The sequence below is a fragment of the Cetorhinus maximus genome, chromosome 4 (genome assembly GCF_964194155.1).
Source record: "Cetorhinus maximus chromosome 4, sCetMax3.hap1.1, whole genome shotgun sequence".
In the NCBI taxonomy this organism is placed as follows: domain Eukaryota; kingdom Metazoa; phylum Chordata; class Chondrichthyes; order Lamniformes; family Cetorhinidae; genus Cetorhinus; species Cetorhinus maximus.
Window position 1 is genome coordinate 122618941 of NC_135882.1, and position 17771 is coordinate 122636711.

General features: G+C 45.6%; 1 protein-coding gene across 1 annotated transcript in view; it reads left to right on the forward strand.

Annotated features, from left to right (window-relative positions):
- The window catches only part of necab1 (N-terminal EF-hand calcium binding protein 1), a 326564-nt gene that overhangs the window by 122612 nt on the left and 186181 nt on the right, over window positions 1-17771 (forward strand). The window contains exon 5 of the mRNA XM_078541237.1: window positions 2067-2164. Within this exon, the coding sequence (XP_078397363.1) occupies window positions 2067-2164 (98 nt within the window). The remainder of the gene's footprint in view (window positions 1-2066; window positions 2165-17771) is intronic.

Below are 17771 nucleotides of genomic sequence, written 5' to 3' on the forward strand. Positions count from 1 at the left end.
ATCAGTGCTGTGGATGGTGGGAAGACAGAGCGGATGTCACTGTTGGCCTCAAATACCTGGCTGTTCCACCCCAGCCTCACCAACACTAGTTGACCTGGGTGCATGGCACTTCTCAAGCTCCAGGGCCTCCCGTTCGAAGCGGCTTAACATCATGAGCTGGGCCTGGCCGCCTCCAGTCCTCGGAATACTCAGACGCATTATGAGCATTCTTCTCCTGAAACAGAGAATACCATTCAATTGAGGCAATTTGCACATGGACTCTGCACGTGCACGCCACACCCCAACCATAGTGGCTCATATCAGGCCTCCAGTGCTTCGTCTCCCCACTACTGCTGTTCAGTCACACAAAGGTAGTACGCCTGCTCCCAATCCCCCCACAACGGCCACCTTGGACACATTCTGCATCTATCACTTTAGGAAACACACAGTCTTTGCTCCCATAACAAGGAGGTGCAACTATGTGCAGCGTCGAGGGCAGCAGATCGCTCTTGGCCATAACACCTTGAGGCCCCCCTTCCACAATCTCATCACCGTGAATAGGACATGTGTTGGAGTTCTGAGTATGCGCCTAGCTGCATCTCCTGCAGGTTGCCCCCAGACTAGTCATGTGCAACTAAGAGCAACACATGGTGCGGGGGAGAACTCATCTCCTCCAGAACCACTCAGACATGATTCAATGCAGTCATTACAGTAATACTTGGGCGGGGGGCGGGGTGCGGGGTGGGGGTTCCTCAAAGGCTAAGGCTACCTGCTGGGTTAAATGCCCAATGCCAACATGGCACTCACCCTTCCAGAGCACAACAAATCGTTGAAGCGCTTGGGGCACTGGATCCAGGTGCGCCGCACCACGTCGCGGGAGCTCACCACCTCCACTACCTCCTCCAAGGCACGTTTGGTCATGTGGGGGGGCCTCCTCCTCCTTTCCTGGGGGACCAACACCTCCTGCCGTGCTGCCGCCTCCTCGAGGAGGGCAGCAAGGCAATCATCAGAAAAGCGAGGGGCACATTGGCTCGCCGCTGGCAGACCCTGCAGCCTGCCCTGCTCCTGTGGCAGACTCTGCAGCCTGCCCTGCTCCTGTGGCAGACCCTGCAGCCTGCCCTGCTCCTGTGGCAGACCCCCTGTGGTGTGAGCTCGACAAGGGCACTGTGAGCAACCTACAGGAGACTGCCAGGCCTTCCTTTAAACAGACTGCCGGGTCGCCATTGGATCCGGCGGTCTGTGCACGCCCGCTGCAGCCCGCACGCTCCTGCTATTCACAGGAATTGGAAATGCACTGGCAGGGCCTTAATTGGCCCACCCGTGCAAAATGGCAGCACGGACCCGATCGCAGACGCCGATCAGGTCTTCGCCCGCCCACGGCTGCCCCTCCTCCGCCCGCCCGCACAGGCAGAAAATTCTGCCCATGGAGAAGTGAGTGAATTATAGATAACAGCAATAATTTACTCTCCTGGATGAAAAGTAATTGAGATAACTATAGAATTGCCTAATTTACCTTTAGGCAGGGCAGGAAGAAGCTTTTCCTCAGGAATTAAATGAGATTGTGTTGAGTTCATGGTTGAGAGGATTATTTGTATTCCCTGGAAGCAATAGTTTGTTCAGCTAAATGCCTTTCCATGTTTTCTTATATTATTTTTGTAACAGCGGCACCTAGTAAACTATATTAATGATACTTTCCCCAGATTGAAATTGTCGCCAATTTCTCTGCCACTGCTGAAAGCACAGGGTTAGAATATATTACATTCGGAATGGGTGTGGAATAGAATTCTTTTTATTCTGCCACATTCAGAAAAATGAAAGGTTTCATTTATAGCTGCTGAATCTTAAAAATAAAGAAATTGATTGACACAATGCTGTCCTTCCACTTCATTTTCACACTTTTATATAAATAATTCAAATAAGTAACAGCAGCAGTTTATTTTGAGGTAGAAGTGTTCTGCTGTCTGTAAAGTAATTTACAATGGAAACAGAACTGAGACAAATGGCTTTTGTACACAGGTGAAGCTTGGAACAGTTACAGTGCTGTGTTGGCTCGTTGTCTAAATGAAAACATTTTCTATCCTTTTCAGAGTACTTTTCTCAACATTTAGGAGAATATGAGAATGTACTGGCAGCGCTGGAGGATTTGAATATTTCTATATTAAAGGCAATGGACAAAACAAAGAAAGTGAGTAGAGCTGCATGCTTTACGTTTTTTTTAAAATCGATTTTATGAAATAGGGTAAAATAGACTTCTAAATGCAAAATCTTATGTCATATATGGCCAGGGTGGCATGGTAGTATCAGAATTAAGATAATTTGGAATATTAATTACGTTACATAGGAACATAGGCCTTAGGAGCAAGAGTAGGCCATTCGGCCCTATGAGCCTGCTCCACCATTCAATAAGATCATTGCTGATCTGTTTGTGGTCTCAACTCCACTTTCCTGTCTGCTCCCCATAACTCTGACTCCCTTATCTATAAAAACTCTATCTAACTCAGCCTTAAATAAATTCAATGACCCTGCCTTCACCCCTTTCTGGGGAAAAGAATTCCACGGACTAATGACCCTCTGAGAGAAAAAAAATTCTCCTCATCTCAGTCTTAAAAGGGAGACCCCTTATTCTTAAACTGTGTCACCTAGTTCTAGTCTCCCCCATAAGAGGAAACATCCTCTCAGTATCCAGCCTGTCAAGTCGCCTCAGGATCTTGTATGTTTCAATAAGATCATTCATTCTTCTAAACTCCAAAGGGTATTGGCCCAACCTGTTCAACCTTTCCCCATAAGATAAGCCCTTCATCCCAGGAATGAGTCGAATTAACCTTTTCTGAACTGCTTCTAATTCAATTATATCATTTTTCAAATAAAGAGACTAAAACTGTACACAGTACTGCAGAAGTGGGGTGGAATTTTCCCAGATCTGCTCTTAAGTGCAGTAGCAGGTGGGTAAAGTGACTCGCCGGCTGCGATGGTGGGTTTTCATGCCGTATCATCCCAAACCCGCCTCATTATTTATGCATTCCCGGGAAACACACCATTTCCATGGCAGGTGGACTCTCATTTGCCCTCCCACCATCACTCCGCTGTTGCATCATGCCGGCCGCCAGCACACTACTTATCGCTACCAGCTCTCACCATAGCTGCCCAGGAGACTTGGCCAACAAAGGAAAAAAGACCACAGTCCCCCAGTTTAATGACAGGTCCCTTAAGTGACATCTGGTTGCTGTGGAGGCCCGCCGGAATTTCCTGTACCCCCGCTCTGGCCACAGGATGGGCAGCAACATGACCAATCAGCTTGGGAGGTGGAGGCTGCATGGGTCAGTGCCAACACACTTCAGAAGAGGACAGCCACCCAGTGCCACAAGAGGATGAACGATCTCTTCCGTTTCACCAGGGTGAGTCACTCTCTTTATCACTCTCAACTCACGCACTCACAAACACAGTACACATCCACAGGGTCCTCACTCACTGCCAGTCCAAGGGACATCACTATTCACTCTCTCACACACACCTTCATTGTCATCAGCCCATCCATGGGACCACTCACCACCCACACATGCCAGGCACATTTATCATCTAGTCCAGCAGAGGTCCTGCTTACACTGTCTCCATCATTATCCATGCAGAACAAGCTGGCACACAACAAGAGAGATAGGTTGCACACCGGTGGCAGAATACCCGAAATCAAGGTCCTCACGGACTTTGAAAAGAGAGCCATTCAGTTGACAGTGAGAATCTGGACCGGTCCTGTGTTGATGGTGAGGTCGGCGCTGCTCTACCAAGTGAGGGTCCAGCAGTGCAACATCCATCAGACAACCATGCCGTGAGTGATGTGTCCTGTTTCACAGGCTACTGCCATGCACTAATTATCTCCCCTTGATTTTGCAGGCACATCTGCCAAACTGTTGACAGAGTCCATGACCCAGGGCCTCCAATCAAGCACTGAAGAAACCTCTGAAGGGGAACCTGGAGACACCCTCCTCAAAGTTCCATCACAGCACTCACCCACACCCTCCACCAGCGCAGAGACACACACCTCAGCGGGACCTAGCTTTAGAATAGACACGGGATCACAATCTGGTAAGCACGTCTCACTGTCTGATCCAAAGCCGGCGGAGGCACGGGGCTTCCCAGGTCACCGGCATTTGGAGGACTGCTGGAGGCCAGAAATTTGCTGAGTCCGAGTCAGATGATGAGCCTCTGGACTCGGTCGTGTCACAATTGCTGGAGCTGCAAAGGCAAGCTCGGGAACACCAGGAAGAGATGTCCTTCCGTCCATGGCCTCTCCCCTCCCCAGCTCTTTAATCTCCTCCAGCACCACAACCCTCCAAGATATCTGTGCGCCTCTAATTCTGGCTCCTTTGGCATCCCTGATTTTAACCACTCTACTTTTCATGGCCACACTTTCAGTTGTCTAGGCCTCAAACCCTGGAATATCCTCCCTACACTTTCCACCTTGCTTTCATCCTTTAAGAAGCTCCTTAAAACCTAACTCTTGGACCAAGCTTGTATCTCCTCATGTGGCTCACTGTCATATTTTGTTTTATAATACTCCTGTGAAGTGCCTTGGGACATTTTGTTATGTTAAAGGCACTATATAAATAGAGGTTGTTGTTGCTGTGGTATTGATTCTCAGCTATCTCCGTTAACTGGGGAACAAAGTTAATTCTCTGGTATTGAAGGCTCTTGCTGCTGAGATAGTTTTCCTGCTTTTGATTTTTTGTCCCCGTCCCCTGTTACCCCTCTCTCTCTCTTCCTCCTCCCTATCCACCTCTATGTTTCTTTTTCCCTTCTCATTTCCTCTCCCCAGTTTCCCTGCTTGGGGAATTTCTGATCTCCTATCCTTATCCTCTCTCCTATCCCTGTTTAGTCTCAGAACATTAATTGAATTAAACCCCAAGGCCAGAATTTTTCAGTTTCCCGGACGGGCTCGGCGGGAGCGGGTGGGGGTGGTTGCGGAGCTGATCGCTGCCTGCAATCGACTCTGCACCGCCATTTTGCGCAGGCTGGCCAATTAACACCTGCCCAGCATAAGATGCGAGCCATAGCGCTCAGCGCTACCTGTGCAGGCAGGGGGAGGAGGGAAAGTCAGGGCCAATGCTCTTTCGTGCATGCGCGTGAAAGAGTGCTTCAATCTCCCTGAGGCAGCTCCGTGCCTCAGGGAGATTGAAGGGCTTTTGAAATTATTAAATAAATGCAGTAAAAATTTAATTAAACATGTCCCCTCATGTGATTGTGTCACATGAGATGGGACATGTTTTGATATTTCGGAAACATTATTTATTTAATTAATGAAAGCTTTAGGAAACCACATCCCGCTCATGGATGAGGCTTCCTTAAAATCGTGAAGGCCGCTTGGCCTTTTCTCCTGCCCCCCAACCTTAAGGTTGGACAGGCAGCGTTAACAATTACATTAATTACTTCCTTAATGGACTTAAAAGGCTGTTTACATATCGGCGGGCGCGCAACCGACTCCAGCGCAGGCCCGCCGAACAAAACATTGCAACACAGCGCGACGACGTCGGGACGCACGCCCAAGATCATTGCGTGTCATTTTACGCATCAGCATGTCGGGCCCGTCCCCTCATGCCGACTGAAAAATCCTGCCCCGTGAAGTTGATTTGACAAGTCCTGATACTCACAATACCCTGGGAACTCACCTGATGAAGTTCCATGTTCTGCTGACTTAATAGCTTTTTACCCAAATGAAAGAAATATTCAGGCATTGTTTCTTGCAAACACTGTATCTGTCGTTAGCTTTAAACATGCATGCATTGCACACTGGCTAATCTTACTGGTCTGATTATTAGGGTGATGAAGTATGAGAAAAGCTTAGTACTGTGCTAAAATTCACTGCTCTTGGAATGAGTCATCACTAACTATTCTGAATGTTATCTGAAGGTCAGTGCATGGTGGATAGTATAAGTCTGTGTGCTTACCAATAATACACGTTTGAGTTCCCAAATACTGTTGCCATAAAATCCGCTCAGCCGTTTATAACTTCTCTGCATTGTTAGTAGGACTCTTGATAAAAGCGAAGCTTTGCGCAATTGGCCCTTCTGTTTTCTGTTTCCTTAATTGTATCTCAAATCCATTGGCTAATTGGGGGACTGAATCAGAAGTAATGGAATTGAACACATTTCTAGCTGACAGAAGATCAAATGATAATGGAGCAAGCTTTAAATTCAACATTGTAAATTTTGAAACAAGTATTACAATATGCAAATTTAGTAGCACAGAGGGTTGCACATAATGTTCATAGGCATTTGGGTTATTAGCATTAAATTGGTTGGGGCTTTATTTTTAGGTGGACCTGGCATTTGCCAGAAAGGGACACAGGCTTCATTTCAATGTTGAGATGAAGATAACAAGCCTATTTCTGACCCAGTCAGGTGTCGAAATTATTATTATTTTAAATAATTTTCCCTGTTTCAAAACCTTTTCAATGTGTTTTCTTAGCTATAAAGTGTATTGAGAAATGGACAAAGCAGTTTTTTTTCCAAATAATAGCAAAAGAAACATTGCTTGGCCTCAAGTATTAATTGTGAGTGCATTATAAATAATGAAATGCAACACTAGTGGCAAAAACAAAGCAAAATATTTATATTTCTGTGCCGAGACTTCAATGAACAGAATTCAATGAGCTGGCAAATGGAGTTTAGGCTGCAAAGGCAATAGATGTTCACTGGCCTTTCCTTTCCGAGTTCTGCCAAAGGCTATTAGCTTGCTCACAACCATGTAATAAAACAATGAAAGTCCAAGTCATCAACCAGCTTCACACAGATTATTATTGCTGTTTGGATCAGGTGACAATTGGTGTCATCTTTTGAAGAGGCTGCTCAAGGTGCATGACTATACAATAAAGAGAGTGGGCATTTTGATCATGCACAATTCTTTTTTAATAGAAGATGAAAGCTTGTCAAATGACTCATGTTACTGAAGGGCCAAGCTCATAGCTGAAATTAGATTTTCTTAGAACAAGCCACTGGGGCTTAAAACACTGTAATACCTTATATATAAAATTACATGGTTATGAAAGGTGGCAATTCAATCTATTACTGATTCTAATTGCATAGTTGGTGGAGTGTAAAGATCTAATGAATATACAAGAAAGCTATATTTGTTATAATTATACAAATTAAGGGAGATGTTGTCTGTGTAATGCAACAGAAATTGTGCTTTCTAAAGTTCACCAGCATCGGATTTTCAGGGCGGCCGACACCCTAAATCTGAAAGTTATAAAATAGTTTCACCTACGCTAAGGATACTCAGTAAAAGTAAACAGCATTTTGACTTGCAACCTGTGTTTCTTCCTGGAGATGTAAATACTATAGAAATGGGGGAGATATTCATCACTATCAAATAGTCTTTTGGATGCAAAATTCACGTTGGGAGACCAATTGCAGGACACAATTTTCCATACATCCCCCCAGCCCCATCACCCCTCCAGAAGTGCACTGGTGCCAAATTGTCAGCTGCAATTTCCGAGTGAATGGGTCTTCATATAAAACAGCCTTGAATACCCTAATCAAAGGCCTGATCTGTGCTTTGTGACCCCATGGCCAATTGGCAGAAACTGGGTGGAGCATTAACATGTGTAAACATTAATGATACAAAGCAGAATTTTGTAATCTGCTGCCTGCAAATGCATTTTGCAAGTGACCACTGCTATGTTTGCTAGGGCTGGGATTATGAGCAATTTGCAACCAATGAGACCAGTTGGAATAAGTGGCGCTTGGCTTCCCACAGGTTTCCCACAGGCCCAGACTGTGCACACCTGGCTTCAAAGTGCCCCCAGATCACCCTGGAATCTTTGTCAAGTGAAAGGGTTTCCACTGCATCAATGTGCAACTCGTGTGCAGCCAGAAAATATATCATCATGCACATATGCAAGATTCCCAGCCAGTCAAGAATCCCTGAGCTCTCACACTGCAAAGCAGAGTTAGTGGCTCACATCTTAGAGGAAAGGGCTGATGACATCCAGTAGGAGCCCAGATAATGACATCCATGAATGATAGAATTGAAGCAACCTGACCACAAGAGCATTATCAAGCTGATGAGAATGTGCTTTCGGTGCCCGAACAGATCTGGAGACAGATCAGTACGCATTCCGGGTATTGAGAATCACAGTAATGTGCTGAATGTTGCACATCATAGCACACAGTGTGAACTGGAACTCCAAAAGAAAGAAGGTGCTGAGTGCACTGCTTCTCCAGATGAGGAAGTAGAGGAACAATATCAGAAAGAGTAGGAGGAGAGACTTGATGAGGCAGGAGCACCAGCAGCACCATATAAAGTTGCCTGGGGTGTCTGGTTGTCCTAAACTGGCATGCGTCAGTTAGCTGAAGCAGTGAACCACCCTGCAGCCAAATTTTGAATCCACTTGCCCCACTTTCAGCACCTCCCTCACCACCACCACCATCCCCAATAAAAAACATACTTACAATCAACAAAGCATCGCTGTCACAAATACCCATTACATGCCTTTAACACTTGTCTTACTGTTCATCTCAAGCAAGAAGGCCACTACCAGCCAACAGACAAAAATATGCAAGACAGGAATATGATTCAACAAATAAGTTAATCTGACAGAAAAATTAAACAGAAACTTAACATCTAACATTGTGTTAAAAATCCATGGGCATTCTATTGTGCAACTTCAATTTTTATTCTTGCTTTTTCTACTACTCCGAGGTGGTGCAATCCCAAAAGGCGGAATCATCCAGTCCCATTGGCGGCAGGTGTCATGGTGGGTGTGAGTGGACAATATGGTGAGAAGGCCAAAAATCAGTTTTATGCTGTTGTGAAACCAGCTAATGATTGTCCTTCTGACCCGTCAATGGCGGGCTGTGTTTCCCGCCACCGCATGTTGGGAACCTACTTTCAATACTTTAGCATCTCATTATATGCCCTGCTCGCTGGAATCATCCCCACATACTGGATCATCTGGGCACATCGGCGTGATTGCACGCCAATGTGTTTCACAACTGTACATAAGCGCCGTGCACCTGGCATGCTGCTCTTCACTCTGGACTTTGAGGTTTGTTTGCCTACCTTGCTTCTGGCAGCATTTGCACTCATCAGTGCCAGGCTTCGCAGGCAGGACCTCATCACTTTTAGGGGGGCCCACAGGCAGGTGTCTACCTACCAGACTAGCCAGAAGGCAGGGGTGGCTTTTCAATAGCTACAGGGCTAGGACTTGCTTGAGGAAGGGGGAGAAGTGGCCTCAGGCAAGGGAAGAGGCTGCAGGACAAGGGCTGTACTGGGAAAGGTGATATCCCAGGGTGTGTGTGGGGGCACATGTTGATCTGTACAAGTGGCCACGAGATGGTGAGGGCTGAGGAGGTAGTCTCCAGAGGAGATGGGGCCAGATGGAGATGTGAGGGTGTGTGCAAGAGAGTGAGCGGTGACGTCCCTTGAGCTGGCAGTGAGTGAGATGCCAGTGAATGTGTGATGGGCTTGTGAGTGTGTGAGTTTAGAGTGATGAGATGGTTGGCTTACCCTGGCAACACAGATGAGATCATTCACCCATTTTCTACATCGGATGGCAGCATTGTGTGCAGCATTGGCACTGACCACCTCTGCCACTGGCTCCCAAGCCAGAGTGGTGAGACTGATGGGCCTCCTGCGGCCAGAGCATGGGTAGAGGACACCGCAGCGGGCCTCCACAGCATCCAGAAGGTGCCCCAGGCATGTGGCACTGAATCGGGGGGGCTGCAATATTCTTGGCTTTTGGGGCCATGTCTTCACTGGAGCAGCCCTGGGCTGCAAGCATTGAGATCTGTGTGCACGACTGCAGTTTAAGTATGGTGCCCTGTGTGAGGAAGCGGCAAGGTAATGGCGTGGTGGGCAAATTGGCGGCTGCCCGCCAGCAAGACGATGTGTTTCCCATGGCTGCATAGTTAGTGAGGCAGGAAGAGGATGAAATGGCATGGAAACCCACTTTTGTAGCCGGCGGGTAAAACATCTTTTTTCCTGCCCACTACTGCACTTAGGGCAATTCTGGGACAATTCCGCCTTAAGGCTTCAGCAGAGCTAGAGATAGGATGCTCATAGCCCTCTCTTGACTGTTGAGATGTTCTTGTCCAATGTTCACTGGAGCCTGAAAGGGCTCCGCCCAGGACTGTCCGACCGGCCGCTGTGCTAGCAGTGTGCTGGAGAGCACTTTGTTGCACATCAGTGAGCTGCTGATGGGTCAAGGCTATGGTTTTGTCAATCCTATTTTAAGGTAGCATTCTCTCCCAATTGGTGAGGACCTGCATGCACTCATCATGTGATGCTTCATACAGGTGGCCACTCTTTCCAAGATGTAGACATCATCGTGAAGACTCTTGTCACTCATTTTAGAGATGGAGTCCTCCAATCTCTCTCCAAGCGGGGAGGTGGTGGTGTGGTGGTATTGTCACTGGACTGGTTTTCCAGGGACCCAGGGTAATGTTCTGGGGGCTTGGGTTTGAATCCCACCATAGTAGATGGTGTAATTTGAATTCAATTAAAAACTCTAATGATGTTGTAAAATCCCGAAAGGAAACCTGTTGTTCTTACCTAGTCTGGCCTACATGTGACTCCATACCCACAGAACTGTGGTTGACTCTTAAATGGCAATTAAGAATGGGCAATGAATAATAAAAAAAGAGGGTACAGTGGAGCTGGAAAATCTGACAGAACTTCATGCAGTTTTTGCTACTGCTCAAGTTTTATCTCCCTCATCTCCTTCCCAGATTCAGCATCTGCATCCAGCTGAACAGAGTTTGGAGCATCTTGCCCCCTCCAATGCTTTCTCCATTCTCCACCATCTGCTCTTGCTCTTTTGATGTTTAAGGCACCATGAGGCAGCCCACTACTTGTCTTGTTGGTTCCACCAATGTATGTAAACCTGAGCTGATGGATGGTCTGCTTTGAATCATGTGATGGTGCATCCTCAAGTGAATGACCTCCCCTGAGGCGTTTTTGTCCACTTTCTATGCCACCTCATATGGGGGGTGTTTGATGGATCAGTGCTTTAGAACTGTCAAGGTAAGAGGGTGCTAAGTCATCATTGTGGAAATGGTTATATTTCACTGGCGTCTGGCTTTTAAAAAATATTTCATGATATGTGGGTGTCGCTGGCAAGACCAGCATTTGTTGCCCAATTGCCTTGAACTGAGTGGCTTGCTCAGCCATTTCAGAGGGCAGTTAAGAGCCAATCACATTGCTATGGATCTGGGGTCACATGTAGGCCAGACCAGGTAAGGATGGCAAATTTCTTTCCCTAAAAGACATTAGTGAATCAGTTAGGTTTTTATGATAATTGATGATAGTTTCATGATCACTAGTACTGATACTAGCTTTATGTTCCAGATTACTAGCTTTATATTCCAGATTCTGGCATCAAATCAACATGAGTGAGTACTCTAAGCCATTTGGCTGTCTGATATTTAATTTTGTCACCAGATAATTGGGAGAGTCGTATCTATCCATCTCCAATGGCTAGGCATGCTGAGAGTCGGCTTATCTCTAGTGCCACCTCCTCAGTTACAGTCAGCATAGAGATGGTTGGAGGGCTACCTTTGGTTCTCTGCGTCTCCCTTATCCTGTCCTTTCTTCTCCTGAAAGGAGTGAGAGAAGACATCTATGAGTAAAAATGATGGAATGTACTGAGAAGATTGATGAACAACATTTGTGAAGGGTCACCATGAGGGTAGGTGTGGCATTGCATTAAAATGAGGATGAGTTTCAGTGATGGGTTGTCAGATGGACATGTGAGGAATTGCCTAGACAAAGATGAAGGATGCACCCACAAGGTAAGTTAATATGATGAGAAATGAGCTGGAGTAGGCTTGGGGGGGCAGTAAAGTGCATTGGGGGTACAAGCACATCAGGATATATTGGAATTGAAATCCCTAGCAGCAAAACACCATAAATGATAGCAAACCCTAAAGTTCCAGCCATACTGTTAATGTTCAATAACACGGTTTCATCTAGTACTGGGGTCTAGGGTTATTGATATTCTGTTTAACTTCTGGCTATCTTTTTGTATATACTTAAAGGCACATTTGCAGCTCCTTATTTTTATAGTCAATTTTTAAAAATTCATTCACGGGATGTGGGCTTCTCTGACTGGACCAGCATTTAATGCCCATCCCTAGTTGCCCTTGAGAAGGTGGTGGAGAGCTGCCTTTTTGAACTGCTGTAGTCCATGTGGTGTCAGTGCACCCACAGTGCTGTTAGAAAGGGAGTTCCAGGATTTTGACCCAGCAACAGTGATAAATTTTCAAGTCAGGATAGTGAGTGACTTGAAGGGGAACTTGCAGGTGGTGGTCCCATCTGCTGCCCTTGTCCTCCTAGATGGTCGTGGGTTTGGAAAATGCTGCCTAAGGAGCCTTGGTGAATTCCTGCAGTGCATTTTATAGACGGTACACACTGCTACTGTGTGTCGGTGGTGGAGAGAGTGAATGTTTGTGGATGTGGTGCCAATCAAGTGGGCTGCTTCGTCCTGGACGGTGTCAAGCTTCTTGAGTGTTGTGGGAGCTGCACTCTTCCAGGCAAGTGGGGAGTATTCCATCACACTCCAGACTTGTGCCTTGCAGATGGTGGACAGGCTTTGGAGAGTCATGGGGTGAGTTACTCATCACAGGATTCCTAGTCTCTGACCTGCTCTTGTAGCCACAATATTTATATGGCTAGTCCAGCTCAGTTTATGGTCAATGGTAACCCCCCCAATGTTGATAGTGGGGATTCAGTGATGGTAATGCCACTGAACATCAAGGGGCAATGGTTAGATCCTCTCTTGTTGGAGATCCAGGGTACATTCTGCACCCTTTCCAGTCTCAGTGCTCCCTCCAAGTGGTGTTCATCATGGAAGAGCACTGATTCATCAGCTGTGGGAGGGTGGTACATGGTAATCAGTGGGAGGTTTCCTTGCCCATGTTTGACCTGATGCCATGAGACTTCACAGCAGTTTGATAAGAGGGCATTTAAGAGTCAACCACATTGCTGTGGGTCTGGAGTCACATGTAGGCCAGACCAAGTAAAGACAGCAGGTTTCCTTCCCTAAAGGGCATTAGTGAGCCAGATGGGTTTTTATGACAGTCAAAAATGGTTGCATGGTCATCATTAGACTTTTAATTCCAGGTTTTTATTGAATTCAAATTCAACCATGGCAGGATTTGAACCCAGCTACCCAGAGAATTACCCTGGATCTCTGGATTACTAGTCCAGCCACAATACCACTATGCCATCACCTCCCCACAATGTCAATGAAATATACTATATAGTAATATCTTTGCTATAACAGTATTATTCGTGCATTTGTGTCTCATTAATATAAAACTATTAAGCTGGATGTTCTTCCATTTATTTACCCATTTTCCAGTGGTACTGGAATGCTTTAGGGTGGAACATAGAATGGCCATTCTTGTTGCTTAATTGTATAGTCTAGGGTTTTATTCCCTTGAGGCTAGAATATTAAGTGAGATCTAATTTGGGGATTATAAAATGATTAAAGAAGTTGATAGGGTAGAAAGAGAGAAAATATTTCTTCTGGTGGGGGAATTCAGAACAAGGCATAGCCTTATAAATAGAGCTAAGCCATTCAGGGGTCACATCAGGAAGCACTTCTTAACATAAATTAGATCTCTCTGCTCCCAAATCTGTTGAGGCTAGATCAACTGAAAAATCATAAAACTGAAGCGGATAAGTTTATGTTAGACAAGGGTGTTAAGGGTTATGGAACCAATGAAGGTCGATGGAGTTAAAACATAGATCAACCATGATTGGATGACAGACATTGTCTTTGTCTAATATCTTTGAAATGTCACTAAGTAGCCCTGTACCTGACTCACAACATTTATGATGATTGTTTCAATTTAATATCGCAGGGCTAGTAATGGAATTCACTTCATTTTCTGCCACAAGCACCTTAACAACACCAGGTTCTAAATATTCCTCATATAAAACAGGCATCCAACATAGATGGAGTTGCAAATACAAATGTGAATTTTAATTGGCATATCAAACACTTTTGAAAAAAGAGACAAGCAAGGTTTTCTTTAGATTCCACTATAATTCCTGATGAACTTTGGGACCAGTTTTATTCCATATTCCCATTTGAGAATGCAGCCTAACCCTTAAAGCTGCTGCAGGCATTGAAATCCTGCAGCCATAAGCCATTTCGCACAGTGACATGCTCCCAAGCATGGATGCCAAAATTGATAGATGCCCACAGAAATTATAATAGGCTAGTGTTACCTAATTGTTTTTGCACCATTTGTATCTGGAAATATCAAAAGAAGTAAAAGTCAAATTCTATTTGTTATGTCATAATGATAAAGCAACATTATCTGCACGGTGAAGTCATTCTCTGATACAATACACTTGCACCAAACTATCTTTACTAATGGAGAGCAAGTTACCTTCTCTGCAGCACCAACCATATCCAGATAGGATGGCCAAGAGTTTCCTATGAAAATCTGCATGTTATATCTATTCTTGTATGATGCACTGAGAAAAATTAGGTGAGGAGGCCAGAAGTTGAATGCTTATCACCAAATCTGGCTTCTGAAATGTGCTCTGCTTCGACACAATGTTGTCCACCCACCTTTTCCTACCTGAGATGATGAAGAAGTGGGAGTTGGGACACCAAGGTCTTAATTTTTGCAGGGACGGAGGGGATCTCCAGCTTCGCCAATGTGAAGCTTGAACCTCAATTCCGAAGTCTGATCCCCAAACCCAGTATCCACCATTTTCACCAGAGTGGGCAATGGGCAGGTTGTAGTTTGTACATCTGTGGTTCACAGAGGCAGCTGCACATGTAAAAGTGCATCTGCCTTCAAACAGATCTAATTTTTGCTGGTGGGATGTCCAAAACACAATCGTGTAGATTTTCATCTTCAAGGTGGATAGCTGGAGTTGCGAAAATTCCCTGCTCAGCCTGTCCGCCTTAGGAAAAAGTGCCTGCAAAGGAGGGATATTCATTACCGGGGGACATGTGTGGGCTGGAGTCAGGCCAGCCAATCTGGGAAGAAATTTGGAGGCAGCCACAGGGGCTGCTGGGTGCGGAGGTGGGCTGTTTAAAAGGGCTGCCTTGGTGCTTTGAGACTTTGTCCCAGTTAAAATAAAAAAATAAAGGCCCTCCAGCCATCACGCCTCACTCTCCAAACATTCCCCTTCCCTCATACATGCCACCTCATGCCCCCATGCAAAGCTCTGTCCTACCACCCACCCCCATGGCACCTCTTGCCCCTATGCCAAGCTCTTCCTTTCCACCCATCCCCTATAGCCCCTCTTGCCCCAATCAGCCAGCCCTATTATTGGCTGACAGCCCAGACAATCATTAAGCTTGTTGAAACAGCTGCACCCCAGAGAAAACATTGGTTGATTGGCAGCTGAGGCTCCCTGATCTCTGCTGTCAATTTCACCATATCGGTTTACACAAGTTGTGTTTTCAAGGACTTATGGCTTTTGTTGCTGATATTTTAAAAGGTCTGGGTGATTCTCACTTTTACCAGCTTATAGTGAAATGACTTTTTTCAACATAGGAGAAAGTTATGGATGAGTTACTTTGTTTCAAAACTTTTCATTACACATCCTACTTTCACTACAGGGTTCTGAACAGTGTATAGTGGGTCAATGGTCATGGAAGTGTGATTTCTTGGCATTGGGGTCATGAAGGGCATGGTGGCTGGGCAGAAGGACAGGGCATGGCATGGGGAGTCATGAGAGGCCAAGGTGGGGGGGGGGGGGGGGGGTGGGTGGAAGGGTAGAGTTTGCAATAGGGGGCATGGGGAGGACCATTTGAACACCTTTTAAAAGGTCCCCTCATGCAGACTAGGGTTCATGACTCATGAACCAAAACTCTTCAAAAATCTGGCCTCCATGAAAATTGTAGATGATTAGAAAATGCCTACCTCTGCAATGAAGCTGGTCAGGTCTGGAATGCCGTCTGCAGGCTTTTGACACAAGCCAGCCTGCACCCTTTAAAGCCTCTCCAAAAAATCAGACAGCCCAGGAATGGGTCGGGGATACTGGACTCGGGACCCACCCATCATTTTTAAAGGGCTCCCGAGTCATCCCGACTTGACGAAGCGCCAGGCAATTACACTTGGGCATTACACTTTTCAGGAGAAGTTCTAAACCTACTGAAGTTCTTTGGAGAGGTAGGGTACCCTTTTGGAGAGGGAAGGTACTGTGTTGGACAGAACCAGTGATACCTTTGGGAACGGTAAGATGCCCATTGGGAGAGGTCAAGTCCCCTTTGGGATTTAAAATTAGACGTAGATGTACATAAAATGTGGATAAACTCATTGGAACTGTCAAGCTGTCAAGATATTTAAGTCTTCTGCCCTTTAAATTTAAAAAAAATAATCTGCAGCCTAAAACAAATTGGTGCTTGCCATTTCACTCTGCTTGATGATATAAACCTGAGGATTATTATTATAGGATTTGTGCTGCATGACTGATTTCACAACCTATCATTATCATAGTGGGCTGTCTGTCAGTTCACAGTTTGATTGACAGCTTCAAGTGGTTATAAAGTTTTGATGTAGGACTATGAATACAGATGCTGATTTTTGTAAGGGTTTAAGCACTTGAAGGAAGTGCTTGTTAATATAGTGGATTGAGTAGTAGAATGAATTTAAATGTGGTGAATGGGTTTTTATCAATGGGAGTGTTTTTTTAATAGTGAAATTAACAATAGACACTTAGAGATTTATTTTATTTCATCTCAGCATGGGTCCTGCGATCTGCCCATGGTGGATACTGAGTGAGCTGGCATGAAGTGTGCAAGGGTAAAGAGTAGTGGGTGGGGGATGGGTTGGAATGAGTTGGCACAGGGGTTATAACGGACTATTGGAGTGGGTAGAGGGGCATAGGTTGGCATAGAGGGTATTAGGGGCCATGAGGTGTGGATGGGGGGGATGAGGCGGCATGAGTTGGTATGGATGGGGCATGGGGCATGTGTGAGGGTGTGAGAGCTAAAGGGTATTTTTCATTTCATTCTTTTACAAGTCCTGGAGCACCAAAGCTGGCCTTTCACACAGCGCAGCACCCCCTGGGCTGCCTCTGCATTGTTTCCAGGGGTGGCGGGCTCCAATCCCATTAGCACCCACCATCCTGGAATTTTCCCGACTCTACTCTCCCAAAACAGGAGCAACAATCCAGGCCCAACTGATTTCTATAACTTCATAACAGTACAATCAACCCTATGCAAGATTGGTACCACGGAATGTGGTCAAAGAACTGTTGTAGCTAATAGCAGGAAAAATTCATTAAAGGGAAGCAAGGGCCTCTTTTTGGTGACCTTTTTCTCTCCTACCCCCTCTAATTGCTGGCGGGTGCCAAGAGGGATTATTCAGAGACATCAAACTCTTGGTTTAGCGACACCTTTAGGAGGCCTCTGGTCCTTTCACAAGTCCAACCATTATTTTTAGTGCTACCATTAGTGACCCACATGTAGTACCACAACATTTTCCTTCTTGACAGTGACAGATTTTCTCTGCAAAGCTGACTTACTGTCCAGAGTACCACCAGCATACCGGTTGACTCTGACCCAGGATAATGAATAAGGTTCATGGCAAGGTTGGACCAGTGGGTGGCAACTTAACCAGACCTGTTTCCAGCAGAAGAAAATTTCGGACTCATTTTTTCACTATTGATGTAATTTAGGGTTAAAAGAGGGCGTAGACATCCTTTGCAAGAGTCACTTGGGAAAAAAGTCTTTGTCAGTTGTACAGCAGCAAGATTTTAAATGACCTGTGAGCAAAATTATAAAAATAAAAGATGAATTAACTTTGAACTTCATCTTACACAAA